The 18,279-nt window shown below is 45.8% G+C and overlaps 1 protein-coding gene across 1 annotated transcript in view; it reads left to right on the top strand.

The window, feature by feature from the left end:
• Positions 1-17,390, top strand: part of LOC146201279 (putative defense protein Hdd11-like) — a 194,136-nt gene extending 176,746 nt beyond the window's left edge. The window contains exon 4 of the mRNA XM_084592516.1: positions 17,234-17,390. Coding sequence (XP_084448642.1) covers positions 17,234-17,390 — 157 coding nt within the window. The remainder of the gene's footprint in view (positions 1-17,233) is intronic.
• Positions 17,391-18,279: the final 889 nt, after the last annotated feature.

The following is an 18,279-nucleotide window of genomic DNA, read 5'->3' as shown; positions in this document are numbered from 1 at the left end:
CTCTGGAATTGCACTGGATAGCATGATTTGCATAAAGGTTCTGAGGAATGCATCTTTTTGGTCACGTAGGAAACAAAATCGTAAAACCATCTGCCGCACATATAGATGCATTAGAGACAACTCTCAGTCTTTAACTCTCCGAAAGAGATTATCTGAGATTATCCCAGTTGGACGACCAAATGAAGACCGCAAATACACGATGGAACCTTTGTATATTTCTTCGAGCACAATACAATACTTGAAGTAAATACATTATTCCTGCCACCAAAAAGGTATTGCATACAGTCGCACGGGCGAAAATAGAGAGGTTACGTCCCATCCATCCTTTCGACCATTCCCGCATTTCTTCCGCTTTTTCATTCCAGTAATTCGTATTTTCCCCGTATTTGTCCAATGGGACTCCCAAATAAACTCCGGGCTTTGTAACCCATCTTACTCCACAGAAAATGTCCTGTTCCTCTCCCCATTCCCCGTGCCAGACTCCGAGACTTTTCTTTAAATTAACAGCACTACCAGTCTGCCTGCAATACCTTTGTGTTACTTTCAAAGCTTCCGAAACGCTTTCGCGATCTTCACAAAAAATCGCCACATCATCAGCGTATGCCAATATTTTCACTTCACACACTCCCAGCTTAAAACCACGGATGTATTCGTTTGCAATTACCATTCTACACAAATGTTCCAAATATATAGCAAAGAGGAGAGGAGACAGTGGACATCCCTGCCGCACAGATGCTCTTACATCAATTCTTTCAGATAACACTTTGTTAATCATCAGGCGTGTAGAACAACATGCATAAGCCATTTTAACTCCTTTCAATACAATGGCACCAACACCAATATGTTCCAACAAACGGTACAATATTTCATGAGACACACGATCAAATGCTTTTTCGAAATCAACTTGAACCATGGCCACTCTCCTGTTTAAAGCATCGCAGCACTCGAACACACTACGCGCTACATGAATATTATTAAATATGCTTCTGGTCTTTATTCCACATGTTTGATGAGGTCCAACAATATCTTTTATAATGTATTGCAATCTCCTAGCTAACACCTTGATCAGAATTTTATAATCAACATTTGTTAACGTGATCGGTCTATAGCTTGTAACTTTTAAAAGCATGGCTGGCTCATCAGTCTTGGGAACCAAGACCGTATGCGCCTTGCTAAACGTCGGTGGCAGATAACCCACATCAAAGCACTCCTTGAAAAGCCTATAGAGCATGATAGATAACTCACTTTTAAGGCTCTTGTAAAAGGCCGCACTCAAACCATCTGGACCCGGGGACTTTCCGACATTCAATTCATCAATGGCCTTTTCTATTTCCTCCACACTTATTTCGTTCTCAAACTCTTCAGTAACTTCTTTGCCTAATATTGGCATCAGAGGCAAAAAGTTATCTCTAAACCCTTCTTCACTTATTGCTTTGCTCGAAAACAGCTCACGGTAATGTTCCACGAAGGCGCTCGTAATTTCGTCTTGTTCATCATGCCTCTGCCCCTTGTATTCAATAACCGTTATCTCGTTCGCGCGCGCATATGGCTTTTCATCAGCGAGGACGTGTTTTGTTGGCGTCTCGCCACCGAGCCATTTTTCCGTGCGCGCTCTTATCGCAGCGCCTCTGTACTTCTGGAATCCAAAGCTTCTAGCCTAACTTTGATGCCTTTTATATCATGCATGAACATACCCACTACACCACGGCAGGATACGGTGGTTGTGGTTATATACCTGCTTATGCAGTCGAGATTGCTCTTTTGTATGTGTATTTTTGTAGGTTGTAGAATTTGTGGTCGTAATTGAACGATCGCCCTTTAAACACGCTGCATCTTTTTCCTGGCTATCACGAAGGGTTATCCGTGTCCCGCATCTTTACAATGTATCGCTTTCTTGCAGACAAACCTCAGAATGTCACATTTTACTAGTGCTGATGTGTTTTGTCATCATCTTCGAACGCATGCAAATTTTGCTACACATAGATATATGCGGTGCACCAACACTTGTAATACTGCTTGTTTTAGCTTCACCTGCTGCCAGCGGAGCCGCGACGTCTATAAATTTACTTCTGACCAAGTGTTTTGCATACGTAAACACTCGAGGAAGCGACTCCCGATGTCCGGCTGACCTGTGCATATTTCGATGGTCAGCGATGTTTCATTTATTCTCGAGCGTATATAAAGCGCTAACGAAACGCTACGTTCTTGCTTGCACTTTCGCGTTGAAGGTGGCAGATCTTCAGTCGCTGATTATGAAGATGCACCGCAAGATCGTACGAGCTGCAGCGACTGTTGCACACGCAAAAGCAAAACGCGATGCATGTATGTACTTGCTAGCGCACACATTCACGGCTTCATATCTTCTAGGTATGTGCGAAACAACGCGTACTCCACATATACAGAAAGGTTGTAACGTATAATATGTATGGTTTCATGCTTATTTAGCGCGAAGGCATGTTCCGACGTGGTCATCCTGGCTGAGCTTCACGATCCGCCCAAATTGTACTGAGAAGCGGAAATACTCTGTCCCGTATCAGTTTCATTCATATCGGGTTTGTCCGGTTTCTGTTAAACCGGACATAACCTGTCCTGTATATGAGCTCAATACAGTACTGGTCCGCCCTGTTTCATATCCATACCGGTTGGGATGTCATGATAATATGCATACTGGAAATGGTCTGCCCTGTATTAACTCGATACCGGACTCAACCGCCCGATTGAGATTCATACCGGACATGACCTGTCCAATATAAACTCGTATAAGCTTCATACAGGACTGGTCACACCGGTATCAAATTTATACGGGATAATACAGGACCGATTCAAACCCGTTTGTCGCGATACGGGATTTTTTACTAGGGTACAGATCTTTCTCCCCCCAAGCTCAATCACTTTGCCATCTGCTGGCATCTTTCAGAGACATGTTTGATTTTGATCAGCGCCCTTTGACCCGAACTGCGGTTCTGCAGCATCGCATACACATCGGCGACGCCGCTCTAATTCATCGCCGTCCTTACCGCGTATCAGGTGATGAACGCTAGGTGATCCAAAAGGAGGTTGACAAAATGCGCCCGCAAGAGATCATCGAACCTTCGACGAGCCCGTGGGCGCCCCCAGTAGTTCTGGTTAAAAATAAAGACGGCAGCTGACGCTTCTGCGTCGATTACCGCCATCCTAACAGCAGCACTAAAATAGACGTGTACGCTCTTCCCAGAATCGATGACGCCCTAGATTGCCTCCACTGAGCTAAATACTTTTCTTCCATAAATTTACGGTCCGGGTATTGGCAGATCGCTGTTGACGAGCGGGACCGTGAACAAACAGCCTTTGTTACGCCAGACGGCTCGTACCAATTTAGTCATGCCGTTCTGTCTCTGCAAGGCCCCAGCAACCTTTGAACGAAAGATGGACTCCCTTCTTCGCGGATTTAAATGGACAACCTGTGTGTGCTACCTCGACGACGTCGTCGTTTTCTCGCCGACCGTTTCTACGCACCTTGAATGCCTCACTAGTTTTCTCACCGTGTTCCGTACAGCCGGCCTTAGCTCAATTCATTGAAATGCCAATTTAGTCACCGCCAACTCACCATTCTCGGGCACGTGGTTGACGCCTCCGGAGTACGACCTGATCCGGCTAAAATTCAGGCCGTCAAAGACTTTCCGCGCCCCAGTCTTCGAAAAATGTGCGCAGCTTTGTTGGCCCATGCTCCTACTTTCGCCGCTTTAACAAACATTTTGCCCGTGTCGCTCTTCCTCTCACCGACCTACTTAAGACCGACACCGCTTTCGCGTGGGGACCTGACCAGCAGGAAACATTTGCAAAGCTTATCAGCTTACTGACGTCTCCCCCAATTTTGGCTCATTTCCATCCCTCAGCTCCTACTGAAGTTCGAACAGACGCCTGCGGATATGGGATCAATTCAGTGCTGGCCCAACACCACGGCGAAGACTGTGTCATTGCCTATCCTAGCCGCCTTCTCTCTAACGCCGAACGCAATTATTTGATCATTGAGTGCGAGTGTCTCGACCCTGTATGGGCTTTCGCTAAATTCCGGCCTTACTTATTCGGTCTGTCTTTCTGAGTTGTAACTGCCCATCACGCGCTTTGTTGGTTGTCATCCTTGAGAGATCCCTCTGGCCGCCTTGCTCGCTGGGCACTGCGCCTTCAAGAATACTCGTACAACGTGGTGTACAAGTCGGGGCGCCTTCATCAAGACGCTGATTGTTTGTCTCAATATCCTGTAGATCCCCCTGATCTTGGTTACACAGAGGCCATCCCCTGCATATTCGCCCTCTCCAATCTCGCCAACGTAGGCGATGAACAGCGCAGTGACCCATCTTTAAAACCAATCATTGAAGTCCTGACATCTGGAAGATCGGATTCTTCCCTCCAGCTTTTTGTTTTACAGGATGGTGTCCTCTACCGCCGTAACTTTAATAATGACGGTTCTCCAATTCTGTTGGTGATTCCCAAAGAGCTCCGCTTCTCTGTTATGAAGAACTTCACGACCTGCCCAAGCTGGCAACCTCGGTGTGTCTCGCACTTACGACCGGGTACGGTGTCGTTTTTTTTTCTAGACTATACCGCAGCATCCGGCGCTACATCGCAGCCTGTGACACATGTTAGCGTAGGAAAAACCATCGACGCCACCAGCTGGCGTTCTCCAAGCTATTGACGTGCCCCTGGCACTGTTTTATCGTGTTGGGCTTGACCTTCTTGGCCCATTCCCGACGTCAAAGTCAGGTCCTAAATGGATCACAGTGGCAACCGATTATGCGACAAGCTACGCCATCACACAAGCTTTACCCACGAGCGGCGCTACGGATGCCACTGATTTTCTTTTACACAGCGTCATTCTCCATTATGGCGCTCCTCGCCAATTAATCACCGACCGCGGTCGATACTTTTTTTCATGAGTTATCGGAGACATCCTCCGTTCAGGTTCTACGAAGCATAAGCTCGCCTCCGCGTACCATCCCCAAACCAACGGACTTACTGAGCGTTTCAACCGGACACTCACTGACATGTTATCTATGTATGTCTCGCCTGATCATCGCGACTGGGACCTCGCGCTGCCATATGTGACCTTTGCCTATAATTCTTCCAAGCACAACACGATGGGTTATTCGCCCTTCTTTCTGCTCTTTGGCAGGAACCCCGCCTTACCTTTGGACACGCTGATCCCGCCTGCTGGCCACCCCATAACCACCTACGCACGAGACGCCATTACTCACGCCAATGAAGCGCGCCAAGTAGCCCGTCGTTGGCTGCTCGCCTCTCAGACTTTCCAGAAATCTGCCTACGATATGCAACATCGCCACGTATCTTATGACCCTGGGACCTTAGTTCTTCTATGGTCTCCTGCTCGCCGCGTTGGCCTTTCGGAGAAACTTTTGTCCCTCTACAGTGGCCCTTATCATGTGGTGCGCCAAGTCACCGATGTGACGTACGAACTGGCTCCTCTTGTGTCTGCATTCTCCTAGTCTCGCCCCGCTACTGAAATTTATTTATTTTATTTTATTTAGTAATACTGCGGAGTCGTTTGACTCCAAGCAGGGTTTAGCAAAAATACAATAAAAAAGGTACCACAAAGTTACACGAGCTTCATGGAAGGGAAAACAGATGATTTAAAAAACAAACAAGGTTTCACAAGCTGAGGCTCTCAAGTTATCAATAAACATTTCTACATTCGGGCTGTTCACTACACACATCGGCAGATTATTCCAATCTGCAATTGTTTTGAGAAAAAAAGAATGCTTAACTGTATAAGAGTATGCTCGCAATTCTTCTAGCATTTTTACGTAATTAAAACGCGTATTTGGCGCGAAACAGGAGTAATATAATCATGTGAGTTATTTGAATCACATTGTTGTATATTAGGTACAAAAATTTCAACTTTGCTTCAGTGCGCCTTTCCTGAAGGGATTCTAAACCTAGGGAGTTGATCATGTCTGAAACACTATCTGTGCGCTTGAATCTGTTACAGATTAAGCGGGCTGCGATCCTTTGCACTGTTTCTAATTTTGAAGTATTCTTGGCTGTGTAAGGGTCCCATAGACAACATGCATATTCGAGACGAGGACGCATCAAAGCCTTTTACGCTGCCAATTTCACATTTGCTGGGGCCTTTGACAGTTTACGCCGCAAACACTAGAGAGTCTTCAGAGCTTTCCCGCAAATATAATCGATGTGAGCGTTCCAACTTAGGTTATTGCTTACCTGGACGCCAAGGTATTTTACAGACGCGGATTCTGGAAGTTTTACGCCAGCTATACAATATGGATGTGTCAGGACAGTTTTCTTTTTACAAACTCTGAGGGCTAAGCATTTATTAATGTTAAGAAACATTCCCCATTGGGTGCACCAATAAGAGATCTTCTGCAAATTACTCTTGAGCTTAATCTTGTCCAGTGTGGAGTTAATTGTAGAGTATAGAACGCAGTCATCACCAAATAATTTAACTCTAACTTCTGGGTCAACTATATTCGTTACGTCATTTACATAGATCAGAAATAGAATAGGACCTAGAACAGATCCTTGTGGTACACCAGATGAAATCGTTAGTGGATCAGAGTACTCATCGTTAACATTAACATATTGAAATCGGTCTTCTAGGTAGGCTTTAATAAGATTAATAATATTAGGATTGATTCCGGCAATGTAACGTTTTTCTACGAGTTTAGTGTGCGGAACCTTATCGAAGGCTTTGGTGAAGTCTAGGAAAACAGCATCCATTTGTAGTTTGCTATTAACTGCGATAAAAAAATCATGACAAGTGGTAATCAATTGTGAGATGGTTGATAAGCCACGCCTAAACCCATGTTGTTCACTAGAAAGTTCAAGGCACGGCAAATCACATGTTCGAAGATTTTGCATCTGATCGAGAGCACAGAAATCGGGCTATAATTAGATACACAAGTTGGCTCGTTTCCCTTAACGATTGGTACGACACGTGCAGTTTTCCATTCTGACGGTACTGCGCACTCAGCCAAACAGGCTTTGAAGATAACAAAGAGATAAATGGGACAACCATTCTGCATAGCGGCGAAGAAAAGCTGTTGGAATGCTATCAGGCGCGCTACACTTTTTGGCGTCAAGTTTCAAAAGCAGGTTAAAAACACCTTCGCGGGAGACGACATCTGGCATTAAAGAGGAATAGTCGTCTGGCTTAGAAGAAAAACATGAGTTTTTATTTTATTATTTTTTTTATTTATTTATACTGTAAGCCTTTTGACAGGCTCATACAGGAGTGGGAAAAAAAAAGTCACAATTTCACAGACAGTGTACAATATATCCTATAAGCCAAAAAAAAAAACAACAACAAAGGAATAAAAAGGAACATTGGACAACAAGGAACATTTTCGTATCGACAATGTATGCACATGAAATACACTCAAAGCACTCCGTGTTTTGCCAGGGCAATCCGCATAAATGCCTCTGCTCACATTGTTGCAGTTTGCTGGGCAATAAATATTTCCACCTTGGTGTTGAATTCATCATCTGCAGATGTGGAGGAGACAATGTCGAGTGGCAGATCATTCCTGGCTTCTATGATGGACGGAAAGAAGGAATGTTTAAACGTGTTACAGCGGGTGATAAATGGCCTAATCGTCCTGTCATGGTTTGTTCTAGCTGAATGTTTGTATGGTGGTTTTAAGTATTCTTGTTTGTTGATATTAATACAGTCATGATAGAGAAGATAGAAAAATTTTAAAGAAGCAATGCGTCGCCGGCTGTTCAAAGTTTGGACGTCTGCTCTGTTGCGCAGCGCGGTTGCCGAGACATGCCGCGAGTACTGCGAAAAAATAAACCGAAGGGCTTTGTTTTGCATCGCTTCTAATTGATTGTTAAGGTATGCTTGATGTGGATTCCAAATTATACTGCCGTACTCAAGGATTGGTCGTATGAGGGACTTATAACTTGCTAGCTTTACTTTAGCTGGCGCTCGTGCAAGTTTCCTCCGAAGGAATGCAAGCTGTCTGTATGCCTTAATGCACGTTTCGTTGATGTGTGCATCCCATTTCATTGTGTTTGTGATGGTAATCCCTAAATATTTAACTCTGTCGACTTCTGCTACTTGAACTCCCATTAGATCATAAGTAAACTTCAAGGGCACCCGTTTTCTGGTTATACTCATGGAAGCGGTTTTTTCATGTTTATTTCCATTCCCCATTCTTGGCACCACCTGGAAATGTTAGTTAAGGAAGAATTAAGGCGTATCTGGTCGTTAATAGTGCGCACTGTAGTGTAGATGACGCAGTCATCTGCAAACATCCTTACCATTATATTAGGTTCGACATGAGAATGAATTTCATTAACAAATATTAAGAAGAGAATGGGACCCAGCACTGACCCCTGTGGAACCCCGGAGTAGACATCTAATTCTTCAGATTCACATTCACCTATTTTAACATACTGTGTGCGGTTTGGAAGATATGCAGCTATCCAGTCTATTACGTAAGTGTCAATACCTGTAGCCTTTAGCCTGTTGATTAGTTTACAATGGGGCACCCTGTCAAAGGCCTTGGAGAAGTCTATGAATATTGCGTCAGCTTGAAGTCTGGAGTTAATTACTGTAGCAAAGTCGTGCGTTATTTCGAGAAGTTGGGTTACCGTAGAAAGACCTTTGCGAAAACCATGCTGTTTGGAGTAAAGTAAATTGTTTTCCTCTAAGTAGGTGGTAACTGCCTTGCATATTATATGCTCCATCATTTTACAGATACAACTAGTAAGTGAAATCGGCCTGTAATTGCTAACATGTAGTTTGTTGCCTCCTTTGTGGATCGGAAGAACTTTCGCACGGAGCCAGTCTGTTGGAGCCAGTCTCGGAGCCAGGCACGGAGCCAGTCTGTTATCAGCATAAACCGATTTAAAATACTCATTGAATACGTTAGCAATGTTTTTTTTGGTCCTGTGACAGGTGAACCATTGATCCATAACAACAGCGCGACAGACGGGACGTAGAAGAAAGGACGACAACACAGAGCGCTGACTCACAACTGAAACGTTTATTAGCCACAAGCCAGTATAAATACTGCCCTGGTGCCAGAATGGAAACAGGCACGCTCGACTTGCGTGAAATTATAAACGCCAGTAAATTAGGCACGTGTCAATTACAGGCAATTGTCATACCTGGGAAAAAAACTGTCAGCATAACAGCAGGCACACGTTAATATTCATAATCTAAATAGCCATTTTCTTTATCTGACAGCGCTACAGAGGGAGCACTGATACATTGTTCCGTTGTCTTACCTATCAAGTGGGCTTCTAGTATTTCCCTCGTTAGCTTGTCGCGGTTCGTTTCAATCACGGAGCATTCTTTATACAGGGGAAAACAGACATTAGTACCATCGTCGTCTTCATCGTCATCTTTGCAGTGTCTGCAGTGTTTGGCTACGTGTCCTGTGATAGCTGCACGAGAAACATTGTACTCGTGCTCCTTTAACCTTTCGCTTATTTATTTATTTATTTATTTATTTATTTATTTATTTATTTATTTATTTATTTATTTATTTATTTATTTATTTATTTATTTATTTATTTATTTATTTATTTATTTATTTATTTATTTATTACAAGTTTCTGCAGCGCCCGAAGGCATTATTGCAGGGGGGGGGGGGGGAGATGACAAGTAATCTTGCTGGGAACGCCAGTGATAAAATACATATAAATGAAGAAAATAACACGACACAAGTGATAATGCAGAATGAAAAACATGCATCTAAAGGAGGCAACTGCGCGACGAACAAAGTGATGAAAACACTGAAAAACAAAGTAATGAAGGAAACACACGCAGGAGAACTGGGCGCCACGTCACACATCCGATAAAAAAGCCCGAAACATCGGCCAGTTTGGCCGATGTAGCATTTGCCGCATGACATTGGCAGAGCGTAAATTACTCCTTCTTAGCTGGGCACAAATTGTTTCGCGTGCCTTATCGAGCACCTGCGTGAATCTTTTTCCTCTGAATTAACTTTTTTCGCCAGGCCAGACAGTCGCTTGGGCGCCGAAAGGACGACTTCGACGCCCGCACGTCTCCCAATTCTTTTTAAGTTGTGCGAAACTTGATGCAGATACGGTACCACGGCGATCTTCCCTTTGCTCTCCTCTTTCCTTGCCTCGCCCGCCCCATCAAGCCATAACTTTTTCTGCAGTTTTTCTGTAACGGAACACAAAACATCTGGACGGTAGCCAGCCAATGTCAGACGATTTACTTGGTTGCAGAGGCTGTGCTCCAACCTGTGCACACAAGATTTCTTAAGAGCGTTAAAAAATACAGAATGAACAATTGCTCTTTTCACCAGCTTTGAGTGGGCTGATTGCTTAGCACCACGGGGCTCAAAAGCCCATCAAACATGAGATGAGGTGACATGAAGCGAGAGATCTAAAAACCTAATAAAATCATTCTCTGGTACTTAGTGTGTTAAAATTAAAGGGTTAAGGCACTCTGAGAATACCGAAAAAAGGTCATAAAATTGCTGCTCGAAATCGAGGTTGTCACAGTCTAAAAACACGAAGTAGTCGTCCACAAATCTGAAAATGCGACGTACACTGGATTTTTTAAAACGCTCTTTCAAAATTCTATCGCGTGCAGCCATTGGCATCAGTTGTCACGCTTCGTCGACCGCACTAGAGAGTTCCTTTGGCAGCAAACCCTTCCAGGCTTTCGTGTGCTGCTACCGACGAAGAGTGCACCTACCGCGCAACAGATCCACACAACTGAGAGCGTCCCGTTTCCTGGGTGCGTCAGGAAAGTCCTGAGCCTGGGGCCCAAGTTTGCGGTGGAGCCAAAGCGATCAAGACCTGAACTCCTGGCCATGGCGAGGCATGTTGCTAAGCACGCCGACAGTACTGAGGTGGACCGATGCATATCTGAAGGTGTAGATGTGTTAGCGAGGTATCGGTCGTCGGGGAAGAAGCTACCTCTGCAGAGGACGATTAGCTGGTTTAAAGAGAACTCGTTCTCGCTCCTCCTTGCTGACAAGGATGGGGGATTTGTTGTTTTGGACCGGGATGCGTATATGTCAAAGGCATCGGAAGCTGTTCGTACTGTGTTTGACAAACGCAATGATGTGTCAATAGCCTAAGTCAAGAGCAAGGCGAAAAAACTTGTTGATAGGCTGAAATAAATACGCTGTCAAATATGATAAAAGGCAAATCTAAACCCCTGCTGGAATTGGTTTTCTCTGCGAAAACCCAGAAACCAGAGTGGCCGTTCCGTGTAATAGTCTGAGATTGGTACATGGCAGCAGCATGTAGCAACATTCCTGCAGAAGAAACTGAATCTTTTATCAATTGATGATCCTTTCAGAGTAAGACGCTCAGATGATGTGATCGCTTTCTTGAAATGTAACTACGATAAGAGGCTTTGGGGATTTTCTATTGATGTAAAGGATCAGTATTACACCATGCCTCAAGCAGAAATTCCTTCATCTGTAAGTAACCTTATTGACAACATGGTGCTGTAGCATTTCAAAATGAGTGTGGTATTTCCACAGGCGAATTCCTCGAATTGCTGTCACTTTATCTTGCCTCGACATTTGCCGAATGGAAAGGAGAGGTTTTCGTTCAAAAAGAGGGAGTCTGTATTGGTTCATGTTTAGCACCTTTCCTTAGTGATGTGTTCTTGGCTGCATGCGATATAATTTTGAAAGAGCGTTTTAAAAAATCCAGTGTACGTCGCACTTTCAGATTTGTGGATGACTACTTCGTGTTTTTAGACTGTGACAACCTCGAGTTCGAGCAGCAATTTCATGACCTTTTTTCGGTATTCTCAGAGTGCCTTAACCCTTTGATTTTAACATACGAAGTACCAGAGAATGATTTTATTAGGTTTTTCGATCTCTCACTTTATTTCACCTCATCACATGTTTGTTGGGCTTTTGAGCCCCGTGGTACTAAGCCAATCTTGCCTTTTTCATCAGCCCACTCAAAGCTGGTGGAAAGAGCAATTGTTCATTTTGTACTTTTTAACGCTCTTAAGAAATCTTGTGTGCACAGGGTGGAGCACAGGCTCTGCAACCAAGTAAATCGTCTGACATTGGCTGGCTACCCTCCAGATGTTTTGTGTTCCGTTACAGAAAAACTGCAGAAAAAGTTAAGGCTTGATGGGGCGGGCGAGGCAAGGAAAGAGGAGAGCAAAAGGCAGATCGCCGTGGTACCGTATCTGCATCAAGTTTCGCACAACTTAAAAAGAATTGGGAGACGTGCGGGCGTCGAAGTCGTCTTTTCGGCGCCCAAGCGACTGTCTGGCCTGGTGAAAAAAAAGTTAATTTAGCGGAAAAAGATTTACGCAGGTGCTCGATAAGGCAAGCGAAACTGTTTTCTTCGCTCGATTTACGATCCGGCTACTGGCAGGTGCCCATGGCTGCGGAAGATCGCCCTAAAACCGCAATTGTCACCCCCGAAGGCCTCTTTAAATTTACCGTCATGCCTTTCGGTCTCTGTAATGCCAATGCTATATTCGAGCGCATGATGGATACTATACTGCGTGGCCTGAAGTGGAAGATGTTCCTCTGTTACCTTGACAACATCGTGGTGTTCTCGCCGGACTTTGCGACCCACATGTCTCGCCTGAAGCAGGTCTTGACATGCATTGAGAACGCTGGCCTGCAGCTCAACTTGAAGAAGTGTCGTGGCGCTGCTCGTGAGCTGACCATTTTAGGCCACGTTGTGTCCAAGGAGGGTATACGTCCTGATCCCGCCAAACTTCGAGCTGTGACCGAGTTTCCGAAGCCTACTACCATCAAGTAATTAAGAAGTGTTTTGGGCCTGTGCTCATACTTTCGGCGTTTTTACGGAACTTTGCTTTCATTGTCGCCCCGCTGACTAAGCTCCTCGGCAATACCTCAGATATTTCGCCGTGGTCAGCGGCATGCGAGGACGCCTACAAAACATTGCGCCGCCTCCTCACAGCCCCGCCCATCCTGCGCAATTCTGACCCTGAGGCGCCCACCGAAGTGCATGCAGACGCCAGTGGTGTCGGCATCGGCGCTGCTCTTGCTCAGCGCCCCTCCGGCTTCGGTGAATACGTAGTTGCGTATGCCAGCCGTACTCTCACAAAAGCCGAAACGAACAACGGAAAAGGAGTGCTTGGCCATCGTGTGGGCCCTCACAAAGTTTCGCCCTTACCTTTACGGCCGTTCGTTTGATGTAGTCATGGACCATCATGCCCTCTGCTGGCTTTCATAGCTCAAGGACTCTTCCGGCCGCTTGGCACGGTGAGCTCTTCGTCAACAAGAATATGACATCCGTGTTATTTACCGATCTGGTCGCAAACATAAAGACGCCGTCGCTTTGTCTCGCTCACCGCGACCTTGCCAGCCTCTCCGTCTTGGACTCTGCGGTATCCTCCCTCGACATCAGTGACATGCCCGCTGAACAGCGAAAGGATCCATGGATCGCATGCCTTATTGACAACCTTTCAAACCGATCAGCGATTACCCCTTCACGCGCCCTTCGCCGCCAAGCTTCCCACTATGAGATTCGGGATAACCTCCTTTACTGGCGCAACTACAACTCAAGTGGACGGAAATGGCTCCTCGTGATTCCGCGCCATTTACGGACTCAAATATGTACATCTTTTCATGCCGATCCACAGTGCGGACACGCCGGAGTTTTCAAGACGTACACACAAATCCGTCTTCGTTACTATTGGCGTGGTATGTACAACTCGCTTCTCGGGTACGTTCGATCGGTCCTGACGTGACAACGCCGCAAACCTGCTTCTCCCCGTTCGGCTGGTGAGTTACAGCCTCTCACATGCCCGCTTAGGCCCTTCGACCGCATTGGAATTGACCTATATGGCCCTCTTCCGTACACACCCGATGGCAATCGCTGGGTCATTGGCGCCGTCGACCACCTGACGCGATATGCCGAAACCGCCGCGCTCCCAGCTGCAACAACCCGAGATGTGGCCGGTTTCTTATTGAAGAACTTTATTCTCTGTCACGGTGCTCCTCGTGAATTGCTCAGAGACAGAGGCCGTGCTTTCGTATTTGAAGTTGTTCAAGCCCTGCTCTATCAGTGCAAAATCATTCACCGGACTTGCACCGCTTACCACCCGGAAACAAACGGCCTTGTTGAACGATTTAATCGCATCCCCGGTGACATGCTCGCGAAGTACGTCGTATCCAACCACACGAACTGGGACATTGTCCTTCCTTATATCACCTATGCGTACACCACTGCTACGCAATCTAGCACGCGTTTCTCTCCGTTCTTTTTGCTTTACGGTCGGCATCCATCTGCTCCCCTTGATACTGTCCTCCCCTACAACCCTGATCCATCAGAATACACTACAGTGACAGAAGCTGCCAAGTATGCCGAAGAATGCTGCCAGATTGCCCGCACTTTTACGACCGACTCTCAGTGGCGCCAAAAATATCGCCATCACACCGGTCAGAAGAATGCACCACACTTCGAGCCCGGCTCACTTGTGTGGCTATGGGTTCCATCCGGCAGACTTGGTCTCTCAACAAAACTTATGTCCAAGTATCATGGGCCCGACCGTGTCGTCGAGCGCACTTCACCAGTGAACTATATTGTTGAGCCGCTTACGCCATCTTCCGATTTGTGACGCTGTGCCCGCGAGACTGTACATGTGCAGCGTCTTAAGCCATTCTACGATCCAATTGTACCTTCGTCCCCTTAGGTCGCCAGGATGGCTCCTTTTTCTCTGGGGAGCATTGTGAAGAAGATGAGCCTTTTTGCTGGACGCTGATGAAGAGGAAGCAGACTGTGGAATTGCCATCGCGCAGATCGTGTTGGTCTTGATCGCCCCGCTTCCCCGTCGACCTCGACGCCGTCCTGAATGTCCTTCTTCTAAGCTGTCTTATTTGCGATGCTTTGTGCGTTGAGAGAAATGATTCGCAATGATTTGCTCTTATCTGCCCGTCATTTATAATTCTTTCGTCTCTGACGTCGAGTGACTGCACGTCTCGACGGTGAGGCAGCACTGTCACTATCACCAGTTTGGCCACCAGAATCATCATTATGTTCATTCGATGTAGCAAGCATTCGTCTCTCTTTTCTTTCTTCGTTCCACACCATACGTGTTCCCATTAATAACTAGCTTGTCAAGTTTTAGGTATACTTTGTCCTCGGGATTGAAACTATCTTTAACGGTAGACCAGAGCAGCTTTCGTACTTTTTGAATTCGAAGAGTGTAGTCCTCAGATAATGACATTCCTGAACCTTTTGGTTTTTTCGAATTTCTAAGGAGGTTCATTTTTTTCATCAAAGTCGGAGAACGGTATTATCACTGGTCGGCTATTACCCTCAGATTGCCTGCCGATACGGTGTATGCGTTCAGCACTTCGAAGTTTAATTCCTAGTTGTCCTTCAAACACTTCTGTTAACACAGCATTCTTTAGGCTCTTCGAAGTTTCTGTGCTGTCTTCCTTGACCCCGAAGATAATCAAGTTATTACGCCGAGAGCGACACTCTAGGTCTTCAACTTTGCTACACAGTGATGACATCTGCTCCTGTAGCTCCAGAATTGAACTTTCGAATTCATCTACCCTCTTTACGGTTGGTGCAAAGGATTCTATTTTTTCTTCAATAGCAGTCAACTTTCGGTTTGACTCTGATATATGGCCCTCTAACTTCTCCCTGATACATTTTAGCTCTCTAGATGACATTTTTTGATTTTCGATTATGCTTTCCAGCTGTTCAGATACAGTCAAGGGGCCTGGATTGGTCTCTACGTCTCCACTTAGCAAAAGCACCAGAAGGCATAATGAATCAAAAGAACCCGCCAGAAACTCACATAGCACCTCTGAGCAAGAGAGCACTACCAAACATAACGAGTCGCTCTTAAATTCAGGACATTGCTTATTACTGACTTGCATGAAAAAAAGGCGACAGTTTAGATGCGTATGCATCTTGGAGCTGCTCCCTTGCTCACTGGCGAAAAACGCTTGAGGGGGCGTGTTTCAATGCGTCAAACGATGTCGATGTCGCTCTGGCATGACCATGACGCGCACGGAAAAGTTACAATAAGTTCACATCACTGGTATTTGACGCTGAGGTTTGACATTCAGCGATGGGCAATACAGGCAATGTTCAACAGCCTCGGGAAGGAACAGCAGTTTACATTAGGTAGCAAAATACTGGAAGTATTAGGCGAATATGTCTACTTAGGACAGGTAGTAACCGCAGATCCGGACCACGAAAAGGAAATAACAAGAAGAATACGATTGGGATGGAGCGCATTTGGCAAGCACTCGCAGATTATGACTAGCAGCTTACCGGTATCGCTCAAGAGGAAAGTATACAACCGTTGCATCTTGCCTGTACTCACCTATGGGGCTGAAACGTGGAGGCTAACCAAGAGAGTTCTACTTAAGTTGAGGACAACCCAGAGGGCTATGGAACGAAAAATGGTAGGGGTAACATTAAGAGATAGAAAGCGGGCAGAGTGGGTCAGAGAAATAACTCAAGTTACCGACATTCTAGTGAAAATTAAGAAGAAGAAATGGACATGGGCAGGACATGTAGTGCGACGAGAGGATAACCGATGGTCGCTGAGGGTAACAAACTGGATTCCAAGGGAAGGAAAGCGTAGCAGGGGCGGCAGAAAGTTAGGGGGGCGGATGAGATTAAGAAGTTCGCAGGGGTCAAGTGGATGCAGCTAGCACAGAACCGGGTTAAGGGGAGAAATATGGGAGAGGCCTTCACCCTGCAGTGGGTATAATCAGGCTGATGATGATGATGATGATGAATACAGGCACACACAGTTCACGATGGTAGGTGTATGGTGACTCTGGCCCAGCTGTGCCTTCATGGAAAAGACCGGCGCACGCAACAAAAGCATGCACGAAAAAGAGGAGACGGTTTAGATGCGTCTGCATCTTGGAGCTGCTCCCTTGCGGCTTTTGTTTCACGGCTTATGCCATACCAAATCATCCCTTCTTAGGCAGTTTAGCGCCGGGAGTCATGTTACGCGAAGACGAAGTGTTTTGCCCCCTTGCCTCGCGGCAAGATAGATGACGAAGTAGTGGAACTGTTTTGCTGTTTTGCTGCTCGCTGCTATGCTAGCTGCAATCTTGTAAATATACTGTGAGTTTTCACGTAAAAATAAATTCGTTTTTGTTGTGCCATCAACAAATATGGCTCGGGACAGCAATGTTTTCGTGCGGGTAGTTAGTGTCGCGCTCGAAGATGTGCTTTTTGTCTCATATCATTGAGGGCAAACCAGCGCTTCTCAGACCTGATGGTTTTCTCTGCGCAGGGCGACAGTCCTAGAGAGGTTCGACACCTTTTGGCAGAGCGTGGACTCGAATCATCTGCTCCTAAACTCTGCGCCAAAGCACGCGGGCGGCGTGCTGCGCCGCCTGTTGCAGCTGCTGCCGCCGCTTCTCATGTTGTGCCGTCGCGGGACCATGTAGAGAACTGTCGGCGCGGACTTTGTCCACAGAAGTTAGACAGTGCTCTCGCTTTGCGGATCGACAGGGAAAGCCGCATTCCCTTGAAAAAAATGTCGCCGACAAGTATCCGCCTTTGCGATTGGCAAGTGTGAGAGAGACTGCTTACTTCATTTTTCCGTTTCTTCCGATTATCCACTAAATAATGCCTGTTCTTCAGGGAATGCAGCATTTATTAACAGATATCAGTACAGGGTCCGTGAGAATGGAGTGTGCGTTTTCTGAGTGTACGCCAAAGCAGATGCCTGGAGTACTCTTTTTCACGTATAGATGCACATGAAAAGGATGAAATGTCAATGAAGCAGCATCAGCGTATCTATAAGTTTCGCATACTCGCAAGCTATGCAGACCTCAACATCACTGATCTATATTATAGTAGTGTAATTGTTCGCTTTTCAGGTGCCCGCTGATTAATTAAGGGGCAGTGATTGCGGCCTAAAACAGATTTATTAAACGCACATGTAAATTTCAGTTCCAACTTCATGCGACGAAGCATAGTGCATTTGTCCATTTGAATGTCGGCTATAACACTGCTGAAACTGCAGAGGCTGCCGCAACGCAACATTTTTGGCGAATGAGGGTTTTGTATCTGATGCATATTAACAAACCGCGTCATCATAACCAGGCGATTGCAGCGTTTCCGGGTGGTCATAAAATGGGCGGCTGTAATAAATCGTTTATTTTTGTTGCGTTATGCCTCCCCCATGTTGTCACGGTGTCGAAGCGAAAGTGCGGCATATCAGCGTATAAACACGATATGAAAAAGCCCAAACATTTCATTCACATTCGTCCATTCTCTCCGAAAAGAGAGAAGCTTACGCTGGTGCACTTGGGTGTTCAGGTTGCTTCTATC

The sequence above is a fragment of the Amblyomma maculatum genome, chromosome 2 (assembly GCF_055883805.1).
Source record: "Amblyomma maculatum isolate TAMU_Amacu chromosome 2, ASM5588380v1, whole genome shotgun sequence".
Classification (NCBI taxonomy): domain Eukaryota; kingdom Metazoa; phylum Arthropoda; class Arachnida; order Ixodida; family Ixodidae; genus Amblyomma; species Amblyomma maculatum.
Note: the sequence above shows the minus strand (reverse complement) of the source record. Positions and strands in the feature narration are given on the sequence as shown.